Source organism: Scardinius erythrophthalmus (genome assembly GCF_964197995.2).
Source record: "Scardinius erythrophthalmus genome assembly, chromosome: 25".
NCBI lineage: Eukaryota > Metazoa > Chordata > Actinopteri > Cypriniformes > Leuciscidae > Scardinius > Scardinius erythrophthalmus.
This window is the reverse complement of record NC_138245.1, coordinates 18,242,221-18,267,076: the sequence shown is the minus strand read 5'-3', so window position 1 is coordinate 18,267,076 and position 24,856 is coordinate 18,242,221. Positions and strand designations below refer to the sequence as shown.

Genomic DNA, 24,856 nt, shown 5'->3' with positions numbered 1-24,856 from the left:
CAAATTGTATCCGTGGGTTTTGATCGGAAAGAGTAAGGAGATGAAAAGGCAATTTCCATCTGCTAGTTAAAGCTTATCCATTCCTTTCTCTGGCTCTGAGTGCTGCATTATAGCCCATAGCCTGTGCTCCAGGGGGTTAAATGAAACACTTCACCTAAGTTATACTTAACAGTGTGCCAATGGACAGTGTTATTCAACCAGTTCGCATGTAAATGTATGCATGTATATGCATGTGATATGACAGGCATGTATCTTTAAATCATAAAGAAGAGCAAAATGTATTTTTCCCCACCACAAAATTATATAATAAAGGATAATGAAAAGTATAACGTATCCACAGAAAAATTAAGCAGCACAACTGTTAATAAATCACATTTTAAATGTATTAAAAAAAGAAACAGTTAATTTAAAGTGTAATTATACTTCACAATTACTGTGTTTGCCTTGGTAAGCATACTTCTTTCAAAATTACAAATAAAAATGGTCATCTTTGGCCAGTCAATCTTCTGCTGTATACAAATATAAAATTCAATTAAATACAAATCATTTGGGGCTGTCAATCCAATAAAATACAAATATAATCTAAAATATTATTATTTTCAATTTAAATGTGTATACTGTACAGGTGCGTATTTAGAATGTTTATGTTTCCTTATACCATAGGAATCAAGTTTAAGTCATTGTTTCAAATCTCGTCTTGTTTTCTTCCTCATCCTTAAGGACTTGTTTTTGAGCAATCTATATTATAATTAAGATATTCTTCCTTCATTTAATATGTCACGGTATTAATATCTAATCCCTTGCATTTATACTTATTGTCTTGAAGATCAGACTGATTTGTTTTGAAAATCTTATGTGAAAATTGTTAATCTGGTTGAGAAGATCTGCCTTGGGACTGGTCTGTGTTATCTTTGGTCAGTCAATCTCCTTCTGTTCTGCAATATCTGAAGATGAGCTATGACTTAATCCCAAAATGTTAATCTCAGACTATTTTCTTTTTTTCTTTTCTTCTTGGTGGAAGTGTGTGGGTGTGGGGAGAGGTTAAGTCACGGTTAAAGTTGTGTGCTTCACGAAGCCTATACTGTAAGTCCTGAATGAAGCCTGTGCTGTATGGCAGGTGTTGCATTTGATGAGTTTGAAAACCTGGGTGTAGCTTCATTTAAAAAAAAAATGTAGACTTTTAAGGTGATCAGAGCAATTTAAAAGTACACTATGTAACTTTTGGCCCTCTAGCGGTTAAAAGGCAGAACTGCATGCATTTTGCAGAAGAACATTGTTTTGGGAATGCTTCAGATCTCCGTGACTATGTGGTGAATATGACCCTTTGAATGATTTAACGCTGTTAGAGAGTTACATAAGGCATTTTATCTCAATAAAATACCATACTCACCTGTTGAATTAAAACGCCATCACTATACGTCACTTTTTTTTCAACATTTCAAATCCCTAAATTGTTGTCTGAAAAGATTCTGCGTTTTTTTTTTTTTTTTTTAATGGAGGTTCAAGATTTAGCATGCTCAATGTCAACCCCTGCTTGATCGTTGTGACAACTAACCTATGTGTCAAAGTAGCCAGAGCAACCTTTTCTATTTACGGGTATGACTAGAGACCGCAAAAACCATCCTGACAGGTCTAAAATATAAACATTTATAATAGGCTTACCATAGTGAAGACAAAAAAACATGTTTTGGAAGAAGGATTGATGATGTATCGACTTATTTAAATTTGCTTAATTTTGAACAAAAAAATTAAATGGTGCACATTTAAAAGCAAAAGCAAAAAAAAAAAGTCATGAGTTTGAATTCTTTTATTTTTGTTAGCTCAGATTCTTGCACTCCAGCTGTGGGTGTACATAAGGCCGAAGCAAGATGCATCCATCAGTTACTTTCCACAAAAGCTTTCAGATAAGATTTCTGACAATTGGAACATGCAGCTACTGCACAGAGGGCAATATAAAGCGCTGTATACACAAAACAACAGTGGCAATGAAGAAAACCTGCAAGCGTTTAGAGGCTATCCAAATAAAAGGATCGGAAATGCTTTGTTGCAAAGAAACTAAAATGATACAAACAAAAGGCTTTCTTGTCATTTCCCCCCCAAAATACAGAATAAATATATTTTTTTAAATATTTTTTTAAATTATGCATGGATTAAAACCATAAAAAAAGATTGACATCAGTTTAAGTATATCACAAATCTATATATTGCATCTCTAAAATACAGCTACATACATATCACCATACCCAACTCAATAAAAAAGGTCTCAAAACATTTTGGGTGTAAAACACATTGTGGTTTGTTGTTAAAGTGAGCTGAATATACAAACATCTGAACAAGTTAATACAATTGTGTCAGTTGGCCTACACTCCAAAAGAAACAAGTAAGAGGTCTAGGCACAATTATATAACATTAATGTATTTACAATACGTTGAAGAAGCGCCATATGGATTTGCATTGAACGGACACGACGAGCATTATTCCTCACCATCTCACACAACATGTTTACAAATGGTACTCCATATTGCTTAGAAACATTTAGGTATGATTTTCAGACATTTTTGCTTATCTTTCCCCCATAAAACCATCAATTAATTTGATGTTTTGGTTAATATACGCTTTTATTTTTGTCATCTGAATAGAGATTCATATATTTTTATTTCATTTTGTTTGAAGATGGTCCCTTGTCTTTCACAGACCATGACGTTAACAACATCCGGACATGTACGAGTGATGGACAGTGGTGTACATGCATCATTTTACGCCGAATTGTCCACACCTAATTGTTTCCAGCAGGATCTAGTCATCTTCCTCATCGCTGTCCTTCATGGATATACCTTGCATCCCTCCCTCTCTTACAGACGCTGTAGCCTCTTCTAGAATCAGCCTGTTTCTCACCGTCTCATACATCTTGCTGTTCAGAGTAGAGTCCAATACACCTTGTAGTCGGAAATCGCGATACTTTTTCTGCAAAAACAGACAGGATTGAGGGAATAGTGAATCTAGCTTGCTTCTCCTTTCATTTCATTGTTAGTTATATAAACATTAACCGAAATGTTGGATTTTGGTCCCATTTCATGAATATGGTACACCACTTTTGAACTTTTATCTAACATAAAACTAAATTGTAAATTGCAGTGTTGACTGCTTTCATAAAGGACAACTTTCAACCCTGGTTACTGGAAGGGAAAAAATTATCAAGCAGATATTCTTTCATTTTTTGTGAAATGTACATTATCGTTCAAAAGTTTAAGGTCAAGTCTAAATTTATCTGATCAAAAATACAGTAAAACAGTAACGCTATCTTCTCTAGTACATTAGAAACTATTGCACCCATCAGATTAAAAAAGGTTAAAGAGAAAAGTTCTGCACCATGGTACAACAGTATTACTTGCACTCTCAAGAGAGAAACTTGTAACCTAGAACAAACCCATTAGGAGGTCTTTAGAATCGCGTGGAAAAGAGCTATACAAGCTATAAAAGCTCTAAAGGCTACCAGGGCAGAGCATCTCTGCAAACTCAGAAAATAACCAAAACAGTGAGTTCACGTAGTATAACTGCGTAGCGCATCTGTGTTGTACGTCACACGTAGGCTCACTATTGGCCGACGCTGGTCATGTGTGATGCGTATGACGTACAACACAGACGCGCTACGCAAAAACACTACGTGAACTCACTCGAGGCCTAGAGAGAAGGAAATGAATAGTGGAATAAAGTCGTTATTTTTGTTTACTTTTTGCGCGCAAAAAATATTCTCGTCGCTTGATAAACTTAATATTGAGCCACTAATGTCACATGGACTACTTTGATGATGTCTGTATTGCCTTTCTGGACGTGAACAGTATGCCGTCCATTGACTTTCAATGGAGGAACAGAAAGCTCTCGGACTAAATCTAAAATATCTTAAACTGTGTTCCGAAGATGAACGGAGGTCTTACGGGCTTGGAACGACATGAGGGTGAGTCATTAATGACATCATTTTAATTTTTGGGTGAACTAACCCTTTAATGTCCCTCAAGAACAATTGCAGTGCTTTACAACTATAGGACAGTAAGAGCTAAATAAACGTATCATTGCATCTAAACCAACAACATGTTTATTAGACCCAAAACCCACTGAATTACTAAAAGAGCTGTTACCTGTAGGGGAGCCTAGGTCATGTCTCAGGACCGTTCAAGCTAAGCCTCTCATTAAGAAATCACAACTAGATCCAAACAAATTGGGAAATTACAAACCCATTTCAAACCTTCCATTTATGTCTAAAATGCTAGAAAAAGTTGTGTCCTCTCAACTGTGCTCCTTCCTGCAAAAATAATTATATCTATGAAAAATTTCAGTCAGGATTTAAGCCCCATCATAACACAGGAACTGCGCTCGTTTCAATTACAAATGACTTACTTCTAGCTTCTGACCAAGGTTAAATCTCAATACTAGTTTTACTTGATCTTAGTGTTGCGTTCGACACTATAGATCATAAAATACTCTTAGATAGATTACAAAGTTACACTGGTATTAAGGGACAGGCATTGGGGTGGTGTAGATTGTACCTATCTGACCGTTACCATTTTGTTTATTTAAACAGGGAATTATCCAAGTTAACGTTAGTAAATTGTGGAGTGCAGCAAGGGTCTGTTTTAGGACCTCTGATATTTTTAATGTTGCCTCTTGGCAATATTAACATGGAATTAGTTTCCACTGTTATGCCGATGATACTCCAGAGTTCTTACCAGGTCAAGAAAATATGATCAAATAACACCAATTTTATCATCTCCGCACTGGTTACCTATGAAATTCGATTACAAAGTATTGCTACTGATATATAAGGCCCTATATTACCTAAAAGGCCTTACAACTAGAGTACGCCAGCTGTAGTTTGGATCCAGCCTCTTACGAAGATTTCAGATGACCTAACACCTGTGAAGAGATTACACCAACCCCTATGAGGACTTCAGATGATGCCAGCTCTGAATCAACATACACCACTGACACATTTTCTATATATTGTAACCATTATGATCATAATTTCTAATAATTGCTTTAATGTGATCATTGTTTTTGCCTAAATGAATACATGATATTAGCTAACTGCATGATTTGTATTGTTGACATATGGACATTACCTTGACATAGTCACCTCTGATAACAAATTACTCTAAATTGTAATGTAGAAACATGCATTTTTTTTCTGTAAAGCTGCTTTGAAATGATATGTATTGTTTTATATATATTTTAAAATGTAATTTATTCCTGTGATGCATTTTCCTGTGACTGAATTTTCAGCATTACTCCATATTATAAAATGCTTTTACTGCCTTTTGGTCAATTTAATACAATTTGATGAATAAAAGTATTCTTTTTTATATACATAATTAATGAATGAATGAATCTTCCTAACCCCAAACTTTTGAACAGTAGTGTAAGTTTTTCTTTTTTAATAACAACAAACCAACATTAATCCCATTTTATTTTATTTTTTTCAAGTGATACCTTAAAAGGGATGCGCGCGCATCCTGGTGTGTGACGTGTACGCAGACTGGTGCATAGATACTAGATGTCGCCTAAAAGACATTCGTTCCAATGAACTGCCGTAGTCAAGGCGACATCTAGTGTATATATCTATGCACCAGTCTGCGCACACGTCACACACCAGGATGCGCTCGCGCCCTCAGATCACTTGGACGTGGCTGTGTATAAGAGGTAAAAACGATATAAACATTGTTCGTTTTCTCACACAAACCGCTCGTTTCGTGTCTTAGGCCATCAATGTGTACTTACGATGGGGAATTGTTTAATTTGGACGATGGGGAATTGTTTTAATTTGGACTCTGTGCATGCTCTTTGAGACAGTGACCATAGACCTGCATTATTTGACTGACAGAAAAGAACGGTTTGACCTAAAAATATCAAAATTGAAACTATTGTGGAAAAAAAGACACCTACATCTTGGATGCCCTTGAGGTAAGCTAAAACATACCAAAATTTAATTTCAAAGTGAACGATCCCTTTAATTTAGGATGTATTTGCAACCCTGTTACCCATAGTTTTTTATTTAATTTTGTATGTATTATTTTATTTTAAATGATTTTGGTAGCATGGTTAAAAAGACCCTTTTAAGATCCTATTTCATACCCTATTTGTGGAAATTTCTATTCTGGTGCTGTTGAGTATAGATGAGGAAAACCATAACAATGAGGTTTTCATCCAGTACTAAATCTAATCTGTGCTGGATACAAAATAAATGCCAGATCTAGTTCCTCCCTTCACTTAGTCCATCAAGAAAACCGTGTCTGTGAGACGCATGCAAGTACACACACACACGCACCATATGGATGCACATAAATAAATGTGTAATGCCATACTACAAAATCCTGTTGATCTTGCAGAAAAATCAAGCACAAGCTGGGGCTGAAGTGAAAGACTGCCTTCACTTGGCTGATCCACCTCTGTAGTCTGGCTCTGATTGGTCGATATGTGCATATTTTTATAACATTCTTTTACAAGTACATTTGGTGCAAATATTCTGCCATGATCACTTCCTGCACATATTTGGGCAGTTTTGAATCTATAACTGTTCTGCATTTAAAGGCACACTATGCAGTTTCAGTTTTTCTCAAACAGCGACCTCTAGAGTCGCCGTGGAGTACTTCTATGTAACGTTACTGTCGTAAATACCACTCACGCAGAGCCGTCTCTGCACTCTTCCGACCGCGCTTTCTTCATCGACTCTGCCATGATTCACGTCTGAAATGCGTGCTAGTGTCTTCCATAGAGGCTGCTTTATATGTTGTTGATGTATGTGACGTAAAGCAAGTCGTGATTTGGCGTGGCGCCACCTCTCAAACTTGCATTGCTGGTTTTGCCAGCGGCGTCCCCCCCTGCTTTGCTATCGGGATGATTCGCCCTACTACAAGTTCGTTAACCATCAAAATGATTTCGAAGCTGTTATATTAAGGTACAAATCTTGCATAGTGTGCCTTTAATTCACATGCCCACCTATACCCACTTTAGTGGTCAATGATGCTGTAGTTTTTACCTTTACAATTCTGATGAGGATTTTCAGCTGATATAGATGCAACTGCAGGTCCATCCGATCTGTCAGCCAGGTGCCCAGGAGATTCATTGTGCTGGTGTACCATTGCTGAAATACAAATACATTGTTCTCCAGCAAAGACAGACACACATATAAATGCTGCCACACACAAACATATATGAATACACATTTACAAAAACATAACACAACACAAAGCCAAAGTGTAGGCAGTAGATTTGAATCAACAGAGATAGATTATGTGAATGAAAATCCTTTTAGCACAAGATCTAAAAATACTCACCAACCTAATCTAGTGCAATTTTTTCAACAATCATACTGACAACCTATAAAGCAGAATGTTTTATATATACACAATGGGTCAAATGTTTTTAATTATTTCATATTTTTTTAGTTTTTTTTTAAATAAATCTTTTTTGCTTACCAAGGCTGCATTTATTTGATCAAAAACTAAAGTAAAACAGTAATATTGTGAAATATTATTACAATTTAAAATAACTATTTTCTAGTTTAAATATATTTTAAAATGTAATTTATTCCTGTGATGGCAAAGCTGAATTTTTAGCATCATTACTCAAACCTTCAGTGTCACATGATCCTTCAGAAATCACTCTAATATGATAATTTGGTGCTTAAAAAACATTTATTAAACAGTTTTTGCTGTGATATACATACACACACACACACACACACACACACACACACACACACACACACACAGCTGTATATATATATATATATATATATATATATATATATATATATATATATATATATATATATATATATATATATATATATATATATATATATATATATATACATATATATACTAGCATTCAAAATGTTTAGTGAGCACCAAATCAGCATATTAAAATGATCACTTGACACTCAAAACTGGAAAAATTGCTGCTGAAAATTCAGTTTTGCCATCACAGGAATAAATTACATTTTAAAATATAGTCAAGTAGAAAACAGATATTTAAATTTGTAATAATATTTGATAATAGAGTTTTTACTATAATTTTGATCCAATAAATGCAGCCTTGGGGAGCATAAGAGACTTCTTTCAAATACATTTAAAAAAATCATTAGTCCACACTTTTGATCAGTAGCATATAAATAGGATAGTTTTCTTCAGCTAAATATAGTATCAAGTACTGATTCCACTTGTAGATGAATATGGAGGAAAATGACTGGTAGAATAGAGCTTTCAGAGGCACTGAGAGGAAAATAGTGACAAAAAAGAGAACCCAACAAGCTCTGCCTTGGAGGAAGTCCTTCTGTCACAGTCATGATCCTCACCCAGACCTCTCCCTGTCTCCACAGCTCCACCCAGGAACTCTTAATTGACAGTTTGGGATCCCATCAGCTGTCTCCTGTTCTGCTTTTGGACACTGATCATGAGAGATGTTGCCCATGTTAAAGCAGCCACAATCCTGCCCTTAGCCTGCGCTTCAAACTGCACTTTCTGTCACACTGAGGGAGAAACATCCATCATTCCCAGCGGACATGTTGTCTTTACCGCAGTCGCAATGAGCTCGCTAATGTAACCGTTGCTCAGGGTCTTACTTTTACGAGTCTTCCTTTCTCTTAGCCTCTGCGTTTTGCTCTCCATTTCTACTCACTGAAACTCACTGAACTCAAAGCACCTCTTAAATAGCCAGTGCACAGCTTTTGGGCTGCAGATGTTGGACCGTGGGGAGGATCTCATTTGAAGTCTAATTGATTAGTTATGATAGAGCTGGTCTGATGGTAATCTGAACTGACTGAGTCTCAACGGCTTAGAAGCTGAGCAAATCGAGACACAGGAGATGCGTCTTGGGTAACTGCAGCACACTTTGACAGTATTAAGGTGGATAAACAATCGTTTGTTTTGAGAAAATCATGTGCCTCCACTGGATGAACCAAATTTAGACATGGTTTCTGCTATAGTTTATCAGACCTCCAATAATCTTGCAGCTTAATTATCAAAAACCAAATACTTTTTTGGGGGAATTTACTCTCAAAATCCACTTGGCACCCTCAGTTTAGGCTTCTGCTGGTGATAGTCTAAAAAAAGTGCGCTCTCAAGTCATTGGTTCCATTAGTTTAACATACGTTGAAAGCTACTTGAATGCAAATCATTGGTGTTTAAGTGGTATGCTGGTAAAATTATGCTGCTAAGGTGTGTACATACCAACGCATTCTCATCTTAGGGCGTCATATACTGACGCTTTTGACATTTCGTCTACATCGAACGCACATGGCACCCTTTAGCGTCAATATGACACGCACAGATCTTTGTTCGGTTATGGGTAGGTCTGGGGTAGGGTTAGGGTTAGACCGCTAGGAGGCGCCTTCTGGCCCATATCTATCTGCGTCTCATATTGACGCTAAAAGGTGCCATGTGCGTTCGATGTAGACGAAATGTCAAAAGCGTCAGTATATGACGCCTTGGGATGAGAACGGGCTGGTACATACATAGTAAATAATCAAATGGGCGTTTTAGGATTCAAACTAAGCGGCTGAGGTTAGTGGCTCGTCCCTGCAGTGAATCAGAGCTTGGTGTTGCTCTGTGAGGGCTGGTGCTCTGTGCCTGTGAAAGATCGGGCAGCCGGGCCGCGATGGACCCCCACAGGGAGGCCAGACCTGGAGCAACTGCTCTCTCTCACACTCAGTCTTTCTCTCATGCTCACTCTGTATCTCCTACATTTGTTCCTATAATAGTGTGACCTCTCTGGCCTTTACCATTTTAAAGGAATATTTCACCCACACATTAATTCTGTCATCATTTACTCACCATTCTAGACCTGTATGACTTTATTTATTCCCTGGAGCACAGGAGAAGTCTGTTTTGAACATTCTGAAGAATGTTTTGAAGAATGAAAACTGGTTTTGTCTATACAATTAAAGTCAATGGGGTCCAAAACCACACTGGACCATGTTGACTTTTATTACATGGACAAAACATTCTTTTGTGTTCCAAAGAAGAAATTTAGTCATAGATGTTTGGAATAACATGTAACTGATGACAGAATTTTCATTTTTGGAGGACTATCCCCAACGCATTTCCAGCAAACTACCAGTTGACTTAATATCATAATCAACATGTAATTAACGAGAATGCTTAAAAAAATAATATGGTTGCGTTCCACTTTATAGTCCCTGCTGTGAGCACCAAATCAGACGACAAATCAAATGACATAAGCCCGAAATCGTTGCATATTTCGAAAAAACGACATTTTGAAATCGTGAGAGTCTCAGCCAGCAAGTCCGTGTCCTCTATGGTCTTGGTTGTGAAATGAACAGTGCTGGCAGTGGGACATTGTTCTGCTGTCAGCAGAGAAACAGAAGACTCTCTGAGAGTGTATTATGTACTGTGGCACTTTTTGGATATTGAGCAGCGGGAAGCTGGCAATAGCTGCTAGCCAAAACAGGAGTATCATGACTCTGAATGCATAATGAAAGAAGCGGATATGGGAGAGAAAAGAAAAAAAAATCTGTGATCATCTAACGAGTTCCATCTGATATTGGAAAGCGTGAGGGCTGCGTGTACACGCACGTGTGTGTTGGATGCGTACGTTATGGTTACCGATACAACACACATGAACATCTGCAGGGCCCCCACACCTCTAGCGGGGAGCGCTGAAAGGCTGAGCGACCTCCTGCCCCTGCCACACCACGCACATGCACAAGCCGCACTCCTAAGCTTGCGTTCACACTCTCGTCTTTGACATGTTACAGGAAGCCATAGCGCCTAGCAGGGGGGCAACAAACAGAATTCAGTGTAAAGTTGCACACCCATCCACCCCCGTCGCAGACACACACACTCGTTACTCGCTTTTATCGAATCCTGAAGCACCTGAAGGCTAGCAGCTCCTACGTGAGGGCCAGGAGGAAGAAAGAGCTGGTAAGGGCTGAGTTTGGATTAGAAAAAACACACTCTTACAAAAGCAGGAATGCCGAGGAGGGGGCGAGGGCACGGTGGGGGGTAATGGGGGATTACAAGCAACCTGTGACTCTGCCTCTTTCTGCCCTTGCTGGTGGTAGTGGCTCTGCAAATATGTGTGTGCGCCACTCAGCCTGGTCTCGGAGGCCTAGGCTGTTTGAGAAGCGCTCCTGCTGGGACCCAGCTGTGTCTGCAATTAGCAGTAGGGATGGAATGATGATGGTTGCTAGCGCTGATGTTAATGCAAAGCGGCAGGCTGGTGGAGATGAAAACAGAACGAGAGCGACTCCGCGGTGCCTCCCCCGTGCTCCCTGTCCTCTCCGTTTCTTGCGAATCAAAAAGCGAGAGAATACCCCAAACAAAAAACAAACAAAAATCGAACCTCCAACCTTTCTCCCGGTACTCTTTGCGTCTTTGTCTGTGCTTAATAGAGCTGTCTTCTCTCTCTCAGGCCAGCAGGTCGTAGGGCACTCGTCCTTCTCGTCGGCCAGGCAAGAGAATCGGGCACCTTGCCGGGCCAGAGAGGGAGGCCCTGGGGACTGAGGAGTCTTTAAATCGGACTACAAGACATTATGCACTTAGGACAAAAGCCTGGGGTAATCCTACCTGCTTGCTGTTCACAGTCGCCACCGGCCCGTTATTGTTCGCCTCATCCCTCCTGAGAGGAGGTCCATTGATGACTGAACTCAATTACCATGGTAACTCACACCGGTGACCCCACGCCTCCCGGCGTTCACTATCTCTCCGCCGTAGGACCCCTCGGCCTCATGGAAAAAATATTGTGTAGGAAATACGCGACCCTAAACATGGTCCTCCGATCTACTGCTGCGTTAGTGCGCTCTCTCTCTTTCTCTCGCTCTTTCTCTCCAGAAATAGGTGCTTCTGAATGGTGGGATTGAAAATAAAGTTTCAGGCTCAGCAAGCAAAAAGGGCTTCAAACTGCTCACGATTGTGTTGTGGATACAAAGAGAACCCTGCTCTGGATTTGCACGCCTCACCGGATCCTTAAGTGGAACAAGTCCTTACTGTTTCTGTGCAAGCTCTGCTACACTTTTAAGTGTCTCTAATGCAGTTTTTTTGTTGGCGAACGAAGCAATACGCTACTAAACGGAACGGCGTGTCGAGCATTTTTTTGGGCGGGTGCAAAACGAATCAGTCGATCAAAAAGTAGAATTGCAGAGAATGCATTTCTGCTATTGAAACCGGCGCTTGTGCACAACAGTGTCTAAACAGGGCCCTTCTTTATAAAAACTGGCTCTGAAAGAAGGAGCTCGTCGAGATGAACTAAACGGCGGGAATTACAGCCTGTGATCGTGTCATTGAGTAAACACACAATGAAGAAAAAGGGGTGAGGGATAAAAAAAAAAGGAACGGGAGAGAGAGAGAGTTTGGTCCCAGGGCAAAGTGAGCCATTCTGCTCACAAAGGAACGCTTAGGGGAGGATTGAGCCGAGCAGGAATGAGGAGCATAACACTTGTGGGGTTCAGCCTCAATGGGGGGAACGAAATGGAATAAACCAGCGAGCACTTGAGAGCCCCGCGGTGCACCTGAATGGCTAAGGGGTGGGAGGGGGGCGGAGGGGGGAGCGCAGAAGGTGAATGGGCTGCTTTTTGGGACCAATTTGTTTCTTTTCACCCTTTTCCCCTGCCTCTGTGCTGACAGATGTACAAAGGCGGACCCGCGCTGAGCCTCTCGTATACATGAACCCGCTAGCAGATGTCACTTTTGTCAGACAAGTTAATCAAACAAATGCCACCATACCTTACTTATATGTCACGGGGAGAGCGAGAGACGGAGAGAGAGCCAATAGATGGCTAATAGAGCCAGCTGAGAGCCATGGCGCCCGAATAAACTTCTGCTGCATTACGTTTACTTTGCTTAAATCTCTAACCGTTAGTGTTGTTGTTGCGGATTTATTTAAATAAGCCTCGGTTCACATTAAGCGACAAAAGAAGCATCTCGGCCTCTGTAATTATCAGAAACCTGAACCGCTAACATCTGCCCTGCATTCTGAAAGAGCCAAACCCCTTTAATGTGTTTTGAACAATATCTGTGAAAGGACGTGTTGGGTCCCTTTTAGTCTTTTTTTTTTTTCATACTGACCTACTAGCGTTCAGATTATTCATCTAAAGCTCCTTTTTCAATTGGTTTACCTCTAAAATAAAAGGATTAACTGGGGAGAAAAACAAAAAGAGTGCATCCGCCTCCCATATCGCATGATTTTCTAAATGCAATCGGAGGCTGGAATGAAATACGTAAATACATAAAACGAAATTTGTTTTGATTGCTGTTGTTCTGGATATCATAATCAAGGATAAAAACAAAGGGAGCAAAGGGGGAAAAGTGGATAAAAAGGTTTAAAATTCTCTAAGAAAACATGTATCACATTCCAAAAAACAAACAAAAACAATGTTTCGTGTTTTTGCTTTTTTCACAAATGCAAAACCACAAAACACACACACACACAAAAAAAAAACAATAAATGAGTTTTTTTTTAACTATCTAGTTTCCTCTTGACTAATTTGTTACTGTTTTTCTTAGGCCATAGATTGCACAGCATTAAGTTTGCTAAGTTCGCTATAGCTAAAGTTGATTAAACTGTTCACTTGGGTCAGCCGGACCTGCAAAGTGGTTAAGTGTCCCAGACAGTGAAGTGGTATTGCAGGTCTGGGAAATGCAACACAAACAGCAGGTCAGTCAAAATCCCACCCGGTTCATCAGTATCTCTAACCCTACTTGCTCCTCACAGTATCCAGCAGTGGAGCGATTAAACCGCATTAACCGTCACCGTAAAGTGCAATCTCGTCGATCTGATAACTGCCAAGGTCAACGGGAATACTTCAAATTAATCAATGAGGGTAGGCCACAATCTCCTCCAGAAGCAGATTAAGTGTATAATTGACGTGTGTAATCTGCTGTGTATCTGAGTCTCTCTGCTGGCACTCAGACACGCATGCATACGCACGCACGCACTGAAGAGCCGGGGCAGGACGGCGGTATCAGTGAAGCGCTGGATTTGGAGATGGCTTTTTTTAATCAATGATCTATGTGCTCCGCCCCATTCTGACAGATGAGCCCTCACGTTAAGCACAGCTGCCTTAATCCTGCTCTCCTCAGCTGTTCTTTCAAGAACTGGCAGGCTGGCAGAGTGAAATAAATTAATTTTCTCTCCCCCCTCCATCCCTCTCCCTTCTATCCCTCTCACTGGTCCTCTATCCTTAACTTAACAAACTTCATCCGTCCACTGGCAAGCGATTTGCCTCTTAGGCAGCTTGTATCTGGAATATGACCTTCTTAAAAATCACCATCTTCTCAAAACTCATGAATATTACATGATATTGCAACAAACCAATTGCAAGTAAATTTCACTACTGAAATATATTTAAATATGTTTCCAAATTGACAAATTTTAAGATGTTGTCTGGATATATTAAATAACTAAATTTTAATTAATAGTTTAATTAAAACCGAGAAATGCTTTAAAATTGTATCTGTTCTTATAACAAATAAATAGCAATTATAACAAAAATGAATAATAAAAAACTATCAATAATCCTCTTCATGATTCCTTACAATTACTAGTATTATTTTACTCTTCATCCTTTTTATGCATATCACTGGACTGAATTTCATCCATTTTTCATTGTTTTCATTTTTAATACCTATTCCCATATGGTCGCTTTTTCAGCATTATGAAACGCCGTTATGAAAGCAGCCATATTTTGAATTAGTCAAACAACAAGTATAATCTTCTTACTCTGGCCAATGTGCCATCTCTGTCTGTGAGAAATCAGCATCCTTGACCCCAATTAACCCAAGCTTAGCGTGGGCCACATATACTTCAATATGACAACCAGCCAAGAACCACTAAGCAATTATACTACACCCACCTAACAGATCATTTCAAAGCGGATTACTTAAAACAATCAAAAATTGAAAAAAAGTGTAAAAGGGAAGGAGGCCATCAGGAATATTATGCCAAAATAACAAGTGAAAGCAACATTTTGACTGATTCAAACACAAAAACAAAAAAGAAAAACCACGATACAGAGAAAAAAGCCCTTGTAGTGATTGGAAAGCTGTCCCTAAAAAAAAAAGTATATGGCATGTTCATTGTACAATAACTTTCAGAAGAAACTATTTACCAAAAGATGAACCAATATCAACACCAATATGAACCAATTCTATTGCTTCATTATGTAAATTTCCTTTAGAATTCTTTACAATAAGGTTTCATTAATTGACATAAGTTAAAATTAGTTAACATTAACTACAAATAAATACTTCTACAGCATTTAATTATTCTTAGTTAATGTTACTACTACATTTTTAAGGTCAAAGGTTTACAAAAATGCTGTAAAATAGATTGCTCATTGTTAGTTCATGTTAGGTAATGCATTACCTAAATAAAATTTCATGTGCAAGTCAGCAAAAATGGATACAAAAAAAAGAGTGGGAAAAAGGAGGCTGCTGTTCTTTTAAACCCGTTTAATTGGTGATACCGATACTATAATCTCATCTAAGTCATTTTTATAATGAACTGAGTGCCGATTTTTAAATAGGCTGCGTATAGCGGGTTTAAAACAACAGCACGTGGTGTTATGGCTCATTGTGGAGGATGTTATGACATCTTTAACAAGTGAAATGACAAAGTAAGAAGAAAACATTTGAGCAGGTTGCCTGGAGCCCCTGCTAAAGAGCGGAGCTATTTCAATGGCTGTTTAGCATAACAGTGAGGACCAGCGTGTGCGTGTTAGCGTGTGTGCGAGACGGAGCGAGCGTGCATGTGTGTATGCATGCACACATGTTGTCTTTTTCAACTGCCTACGGAGACCCGACCACTTCAGCGGGTGGAGAGGGGAGATGTGTGCCATGCGTGCCCATCTGGGGTTGACGGCGATGGGGCGGGAGGTTGGGGAGGGTGGGCTGGTTGGCTGATTGTGTGGATGGATGTGTGTGAGTGCATGTAGGAGCTGAGTCTCTGAGGACACGGGCCATGCTAGTAGATGTACAAAGGAAGATTATTTGACTCTGAATAACGCCACTTGGCATAATGTGACAAAAACAACTTGACAGGAAGGATAAGTTTCATTTCGGTTCAGGGCGCAGAGAGAGAGCAAGAAAGGAGGTGGAAAAAACGAGAAAGCAAAATGGAGAAATGGAATGAGAGGGTAGAAAAAACAAGGCAGATGGGATTTTTTCCCTTTGTTTGCATTCGAGGAAGTGAAAGCAAATGCACAATGCGGCTGGAAAATAAGCAACACCGTCTCATTCCAAGCGAACGAAGAAAGAAAAGAACACAGAATCTTTTCAGACACCCTCCAGGAGGGGAGAAAGATAGTTAGGCATTGCAAAATCGAGGTAAAAACCAGTACAAGAAGGCGTAGAGCAGCAGATTCAAGCAGCCTTTTTGTAGGACACTCAGAAAACTCACAAACCAGAGCTCACACGTTCAAAGCATCTCATAGTAAGACTGCTGATCCCGGGTCAGCTTTCACCGTCAAATGAAAGTCAACAATGAACCACGATCAGGATTCTTACTTGAATTGTTCACATATGACACGAGGAGCTATATTCACAAAGCGTTTCGGAGTGGGAGCGCTGCTTTTCAGATCAGGTTGTCTTGAGGAGAAACGCTGAGCAAATGGACAAGAAAACTGATCCTAGAGCAGCGCTCCCGCTCTGGCTTTCTTTCTGAATATAAACAAAAAAGTCTTTAGCCACACAATGCAAACACACCTTTCCAACAACACACACTTAACAAACTGGTCTACAGACAGCACAAAAGGATTATGACCAACATGATGGCCCTGGCCATCCCTTAAGACGGTGTTCTCCATTGTGTGCCCTCCCCTTCAGTGTTTCTTATTCAACTTCTCTTTCTTGCCCTCAGTGTTTCCCTCATTCTTTCCTTTTCTTTAAGCCTTTATCACAATAAGCCCAAGTTTTGGAGGGCTTCTCTCTATTTGGATCTCCTTAGTGGGAGATTTACTCCGGAAATAGGGCAGTTGCCTTTTGTGACACCCCCGCCCCAACTACAGCTAAAAATGAACAAAACAATATCCTTCACACTCTTATTGTTTTAGTATATCTAATTTGTCCAGTTTCAATGGAAGTCCTAAGAAGACATGCTTTATTATTATTTTTCTCACACTTTTTCATGGTCTTGACATGAAAGAAACAATTTCTTTGGTTAGTTTCAATCACTGAAACACAGTGTCAGTAATATATCCACACAGACTTCATAATGGAAATACAATAGACCATATGTTCAATATTACTTTATGAATGTCTGCTACAAAAAGAGGTTTTCTCTAGTGTCAGACATGGATTGTGACATTGAAAGTGTCTATCCATGACGGACAGAGATATTTTAGCATGAGTGAGCCTATGATCACAGGAAAAACTAATACGCTCATACATGATACAGTAATATGTATATTGCACTTAGAAAATGCTTTTGTTTTCTCCAAATCAACAAGAAAATGAGAAAAAAATCTTTAATTCAAGATATTGAGTGAACATCTTAACATTATGTAGAATTACAAAACAATTACACTATACCACTGAAAAGTGTGGGATATCTAAGATTTTTTAATGTATTTGAAATGCCTCTTTTTGTCAGCATTTCTTTGATCAAAAATACAGTGAAAACTTTTACATTATGGCATTATTTTAATAAAAAAAATTACATATATATTTTAGAATGTAATTTATTCTTGTGATGGCAAAGCTGCCAACAGTCTTCTTCAGTGTCACACGATCCTTAAGAAATCATTTTAATATGCTGATTTGGTGAAACATTTATTATTAGCAATGTTGAAAACTGTTGTGCTGCTTAATATTTTTTTGTGGAAACCAAGATAAACAATTTTTTTCTTTGAGGAACATTAAAAAAGCATTTATTTGAAATATAAATCTTTTGTAACATTATGAAAGTCGTAACTGTCACTTTTATCAAATCCTTACTAAATAAAAATATTTTTTAATAAAAAATAAAAAAAAAAACATTGTACTGACCGACCCCAAACTTTTGAACAGAAGAGTATGCTAAAAGAAAGTCAAAATCTTGAGGGGAAAAAAATTGTTACGGGAAAATTTTGATAATTAAAAAACAAAGCATGACCTCTTAGGACTTCTGTATAGTTATATTCTACTGTTCTCTAAATACAACCACAAGCTATTCTGAATAAGCAGAACCTTTAATCAAAGGCCTGTAATAAATTTATACCTCTGTACATTCCTCTGTGAATCATCAGTTTCTATCTTTGTTTGCATGTGTGTTTTAGTGGCTTGAACTGCTTAATCTCACATCTGCATGTCCCTTTGTGTGAGAACACATCTTAAGATAATCCTCCTCCAGAATTTTTCGCTAGGAATAACGAGCAGAGCGAAGGGAATATTACAGCCAGAACACGCAGGAACACACACAGCACTGCAAACCAGAGAGGAAAGGTTAAGCCAGAGAAGCAGTGCAAGAGAGAAAGTTAGAGCCAGAGAGTCAAAGAGTAAAAGAAGTTAGCTAAGGAAAAGAGAGAAGCAGGTCTCAAAATGTGACTTATCCCTCCTAGCTGGCTGTTATGTCACATTTTGAAGGGCCTCCCCCTTCACAGAGGGAGAAGACAGCCATTACTTACATCAAATAACCTTTCTATATATATCTCCTCATTGACCTTATCCCGCAAGACATCCTGAGAATGGCGAACGAATGTCACATAGCTGTCGGCAACATCCATCCCAGGTTTCTGCAGATGACGGAAAGAGAGACAGAGAAATATATATTAGTGCTTGAAGCAATTTAAATATTCAGTACACACAAATACACTCGACTCACAAAAACAATACCTTTTTAATTAAAGGTGCATTGCGCAAGTCTCTGAGTTTTTGCAGAACTATGCCCCCTCTGGCGACAAGCGAAACTGCAACACTGCAACTGAACGCGCATGACGTCACGCCCAGTCTCAAATTCCGACCCGAATCCCTCTTATTTATTTTACTGTACCGGATTATAGAGGCAATCGCAGTGATCAGAGAAGGGCTCATTCAGCCCATCAGGCAATTGTTTAAGCATGTATGGGTTAGAAAAACGGGTATTTTTAACATGAAATGTTGCGCAATGCACCTTTAAACTATTACAGTATTTTTTAATCAATATTTATTTTAGTATTGAGTAGGCTACTGAAGTTTTTATAATAAATTCTCACGCCATCATGGATGTATTTTATTTTATTTTTTCACAGTGTCGCAACGCTTGCTAGGATTGGCTTTTCCATGAAGTAAGATACTTAGCTTGAAAAAACTTTTGATCCCTTAAAATATTATAAATGTAGGCTAGTCTTGTGTATCCAGACCTTCAGACTGATGGCAGAAGGTCTGGGCTGCATCCAAAATCGCATACTTCACCCCTACAGTAATAGGCGAAAAACAGTATGTGACAAAAGTAGTACGTCTGAATTCACAGTACTCATAAAAGAGTAGGCAGAAAGTACCCGGATGACCTACTACTTCCGGAGAGATTCTGAAGTGTGCATAAGATGGACACTTTTCTATCCCATGAGGCCATAAGAGAGAATTTGTGAATGGCTGTGAAGCAACGTAACTGATGCTGGTAGGTCACATGATAATGACAACATGGCAGATAGTACGTCCGGATTACATTAGTACTACACACATTCAAAGGAAACACTTTATTTTGATGGTCCTTTTTGAACGTGCTGTTGACTATAAGTAACTTTGCAACTATATGTCAACTAACTTATATTGGAGTATGAGTAGACTGTGTGCTTAATATCTGCAAACACTTTATTGTGATGGTACACTCTTCTGACTATAAGTAATTTCGCAACTACATGTCAACTTAATCTAACCCTAACCCTATACCAGTCTATTAATACTTAACTAACACTTTAATGAGTTAGTAGACATGTAGGTGCAACGTTACTTATAGTCAACAGAACGTGTTAAAGGGACCATCAAAATAAAGTGAAACCCATTCAAACTATATAGAAAGTACTTTTTAGAGGTGAAATAATAACTTATTCAATATAAGTACCAACTCAAGAGAGAATGCGATTTCGGACGCAGCCCTGGTCTCCATGGCAGCTTTAATTGGTCAAGGACCGCCCAAGAGGCCGCCCGACTGACATGTAAAGCGACTAATCACAGTTTGTTTTGTTCAATGACATGTTTAGGGGAGTGGAAATGTAAAGTCGATGTCCCTCCAACAACAGAATGGCGTGTAAAACTCTTGAAAAGCAAGTCGCAGTTGTAAACACAACAGACCGTCAACAGACCGTTAAAGAACGTGACACGCACGTCTCCGGGACATCCTGTAGAATGCAACCAATCACATGACGACTTTGAAAACTCCTGAAGTGTTTCCAAACGTGTGTACCTTATGCATCAGACTTCCAGCCAAGACTGAGGCTGAGACTAAATGTAAAAAGAGAATAAAGGTGCGGTAACATTTACCATTGTGAATCTGGAATTTTGCTTGAAGGCGTCAGGATCAAGTTGGTCATGTGAATTTGCCATGTTGACCAACGGAAAGTGACTCCTGTGCTTCATACATCACTACTCTCTCACCAATGGACCTTTTTGCCCCCCAAATTTTGCAGAAAATTCCCTTTTGTGACTGCACCTTAACAGTTTTTAAACCTGTATTGTCATGCTAATCTGAAGCTCGTGGTCATTTTTAAGCTTTTTTGCATTAAGCTACTGTCATATAAACTAATGGTGTTTCACCTGACAAGCAGATGAAAAGTGTTTTCTTTCTCATTTTCCTAGATGTCTAAGAGTCAAAACGTGAGGCGTGTACATGTAAAATGAGCTGTCATTGTCAGAGTCTGAAGTCTGAACATGTCGGCAGGATAACAATGCTATCTGATTAAGATTCTATTCAACGAAATAGCGAGTGAAAAATCAACCCAGGGTAAATCATCTGGGGTGTATGCCCCCCTGCTCGGCCTCAGCGGAGAATTAAACACTTCCTTTGCCAGCGGGCATATGAAGGTCATCAGAATTGGTAATTGTCAGACGCTGTAAATTGAACTTACTTCACACATCTATGGGTCCTTTCAGAGGGTGCAAATGAGCAAGTTTGTCAGGCATAATTTTATTTTGTGTATTAAGCAAACAATTACCATGGAAACATAAGATTCTCTGACCCTCAAACCATCAGGAGTACGACAAAGAGAGAGAAAAAGAGAGCGAGAGGACGCTTCCGGCATTCATTGAGAGGCTTTTAATTTAAAAAGCCTCGCGTTGCGACCAAATGTGTTGGCAGTTGAAGGAAACTCAGTGATGTGATGCTGAGAGCAATGAGTTGGACCCAGCGGCATCCTCACGACGCGCTTTTGTTGCACAACACACACATCACACTGTCTGCTGCAGAGGGTAGAGCTTCACAGAGACGACTCTCTCACACATACATATGACTGGCCATTTGGGGCTAAGAGATGGCCATCTGCACAGCAGGCCATGACAACTATTAGCCATGTCTTAAAGCTATTACAGGACTTTTGAAAACATACTATTAATGAATTGTGAATAATTTTTTTTTTGTCTACAAGAAGGAAAACAACGAATTGATGAACAACTTAAATATTACGTTCAATTATAAACAATGAACTGTTTGATTAATCAACCAATGAGTATTAGAAAGATCCCATTGTCACTTACAGGAACATCCACATATTTCGAAGCAGCTTTTACCTACAAATAAAAGAGATTTAATAATCAAAATAAATGAATCATTTAAATATGAATATTTTGTCTATTCAATATTGCAATGTGAAAGACAAGATCTTCTTTAGAAATATTATTTCTAATATTTCTTACAATTCCTAATATAAGATTAAACAATATTTATTTTTGTTGTTGAAATAATGCATTTTGAAGACAAAAGGCCAGATTTACTAAACAGGGCAAATTAGCGTGATAATAAAAGAACACAGACGCAGCCGGATCATTTCAATAATGACCAACACAATCTACCAAGAGCAGCGCAAATTACCGTCTGGTTTAAGACATGCTTTTTTTGGGGTGGTAAATAATGGTGCAAATACCAGTAAGTTGACTAATGCAGACCTCAGTTATTCGCATCCATAAATTTTGTGTCTGAAAGGGAAATCTCCTACAAATGCATATGCAATAAGGTCAAAATAACCCTGTCCACTCCTTTTCAGCACTAATTTGTCAATGCGTGTCTTTAGTTAATCCCAAAAAAAGGGATGGCGCTGACGCAAGCTGTTAGTAAATCTGGCCCAAAGTCTCTTGTGACAAGAGGCAAATATTTTTGAAAAACACTACATTAGAAAAACACTATTTGTTCTTACTGTAAATGACAGGAAGGAGGAAAAAAGTGTGCCCTCATCATAACGTGACAACTTTGCCAGAACACTTTCTAGGATTACAACAAACTGAAAAACACAGAAAAACACACAAATATTTTTTTAAATATATTGCCTTTCAAAATCTAAAATTATCTTAATTGATCAAACAGCATAATCTGTTCTGTGAATTTCAAAGATAACCCACAAACAGTATGATTTATAAAATTAAAGTCTGTTTTTACTTTTTTTATTTACTTCTTTTTTTTTTAAAGAAGAAATTATATGTAAAAACACAAATGAGGAATATCGTTTTCCTGAAATGCTACCTTTGCCACGAGTAAAGTAATCATTTCTTTCACAGTCTCCTCGATGAGATCGTCAATTTGCGAGTGGTACTGTCTCTGGAAAAGAAGGACATGATGAGTAGGAATTGCAACAAGGTTTCTTCAAGCATTTTGGTGGTTTTCACCTGGGATAATCTGTGCAAACCCAATCCCTTTGTCTCCAAATACCTCATATAAAGGACGTCTGGGTAATTAATTCAGTTCAGATCATTACCTGTCTCAAGATGCTACGGATATGAGATGTCTCACTTCTAGCACATGTATATTCAGAAGCAGCAATCACATATGGTAATATAATCAAAACAATTTAAGTGTCAGAGGACTGGGGGAAACTGCTAGGATTGCTAATTATACCTTAGGGACACAAAGGTGAGAATTCAATTGAATTGTTAGCCACACTTACCCATTCTCTAACAAACTTTCACAAGATTGAGTAAAGGGATGAAAAGAAAGATACAGCAGACAAGGTGACAGTGACAATTAGAAAGCAACAGAGAGAAAAAGAAAACATCTCATTCCAGCACAGAGTCAAACTAAATTCAAAATTTAGAAACAATGGAAAATTGCCATGCTGGTGAATCATTCAGATATGTAGCATTAAATGCATTTAAATTGTACACTTGCAATCATAGATAATAATGTGTATATGCATTTAAAAACAACGTTCAATTCATATATACCTACTGTATATATCATAGGCTGGTGCAAATGATGAATTCGTGCATTTCAAAAAGGGTTTAACGATATAAACTGCTATTTAAACTAAGATGCAGATGAGCACATTATGAGGGCGTTTGACTGGAAATTGTGGCAGAGAAAATGTATGTTTGCAAAGATGAGAAAGCTAGAGAGAAAGAGAACATGAGAAGTTCTTTGTGTATGGGTACATGTGTACCTCTTGGCTGAGCTCCATGGCACATAGTTTGGCGGATTGGGCCTTGGCGTCCACCATGACATTGAACATGGTGCATATGGACTGAGGAACACGGAAGTCTGTGGTGCGGGGGCTCTTCTGCAACTTCACCTCAAAGGCTGCTCTGGTTCTGAAACAACACAGAGGAGAATCAATTCCACTGTGGTAATTCAGAAGTAGGATGTCAAAAGTGAAGTGAGGAAACATGAACAAAATTTATGCCGGTTGAGAGTTTCTGCATTAAACTGTTGTTTAGTGGTGTAAGATGCTATGTGTAGCCAGAATATTTATTCGGTCGATTTTTAACTTTTGATGACTGAAATCCAATAAAGGACTGTAAAAGAAAGAAAGAAAGAAAGAAAGAAAGATATAAAATGCACAAATTCGTTTTTTAATCACAATTTTTAGCTTACTAAAAAGTCTTTGTGTGCATTGGAATAGGAAAGGAGTAGGTTATTTTACTTGTTAAGCCAGATCATCTTCTGACTCAGCAAATTACCATGACATTACTCACAACAGTTTCTTAAATCACGTCTTCACTCACAGCAAGCACGACAAAGAGTTTATCGCACCTCACGAGCGACTGGAGGAATGCTGCTAAGAAGACGTCCTGTTTGACATCCTCACAACACTTTAAGAAGAAGGATAATAGATGTGGACATGTGCTAATTACATACTAGATAACATGATTACTAGATATTTGGTTAGTTGGTTATGTTAATGCATAATGTGTACTTTTTAATCATCATCAATATTTTAAATATTTTTCAGTTTTTAACTTATAACGTATAAAAACAGTATTAATTTTTAGTATATCTAATAAAAATGAATATCCACATTTAATATTTTGCATTATAATGTTGTGATGCCACAATGATACATTTTAGATTCTGGTGTTTAAATTATTGAGACAAAAATAGTACACAATTTTAATGTTGGCCATAATATGTACTCTGGATATATAAAGTGTATGCACTCCTGTTAAACAGTTTTTCTTTCTTTTTTTTTCTTTTTTTTGATGTAAAAAAGAAAGATAAATCATATCAGAGCTTTTGCTTGTTTAGTGTAAAAAATTACAAACCCCAAGTGACATTTCAGAGAACAAAAAAATTAAAAGTATGGAAAAACAAAATGCATAAGTGTGCACACCGCTGAACTCATAGTTCAATCACGCTTTAATTGTATTACAAAATTGTATTATAGTATCTTTGTATAGAAATCTATCAAGTTGGCACATCTTTAATTTGAATATTTTCCCACTCTTTTATGCAAAAACGTCCCAGATCTGTT

General features: G+C 38.3%; 1 protein-coding gene across 5 annotated transcripts in view; it reads right to left on the bottom strand.

Moving 5' to 3' along the window:
* Window positions 1-1,793: 1,793 nt before the first annotated feature.
* The window catches only part of cadpsa (Ca2+-dependent activator protein for secretion a), a gene marked incomplete at its 5' end in the record, with an annotated part of 132,796 nt that continues 109,733 nt past the window's right edge, over window positions 1,794-24,856 (bottom strand). For all 5 annotated transcript variants that reach the window (XM_081357538.1, XM_081357537.1, XM_081357536.1 and 2 more), the window contains 7 exons: window positions 1,794-2,964; window positions 7,031-7,135; window positions 18,614-18,721; window positions 21,657-21,689; window positions 22,313-22,396; window positions 22,636-22,710; window positions 23,549-23,696. In XM_081357538.1, the coding sequence (XP_081213664.1) occupies window positions 2,797-2,964; window positions 7,031-7,135; window positions 18,614-18,721; window positions 21,657-21,689; window positions 22,313-22,396; window positions 22,636-22,710; window positions 23,549-23,696 (721 nt within the window). In that variant the 3' untranslated portion in view covers window positions 1,794-2,796. The remainder of the gene's footprint in view (window positions 2,965-7,030; window positions 7,136-18,613; window positions 18,722-21,656; window positions 21,690-22,312; window positions 22,397-22,635; window positions 22,711-23,548; window positions 23,697-24,856) is intronic.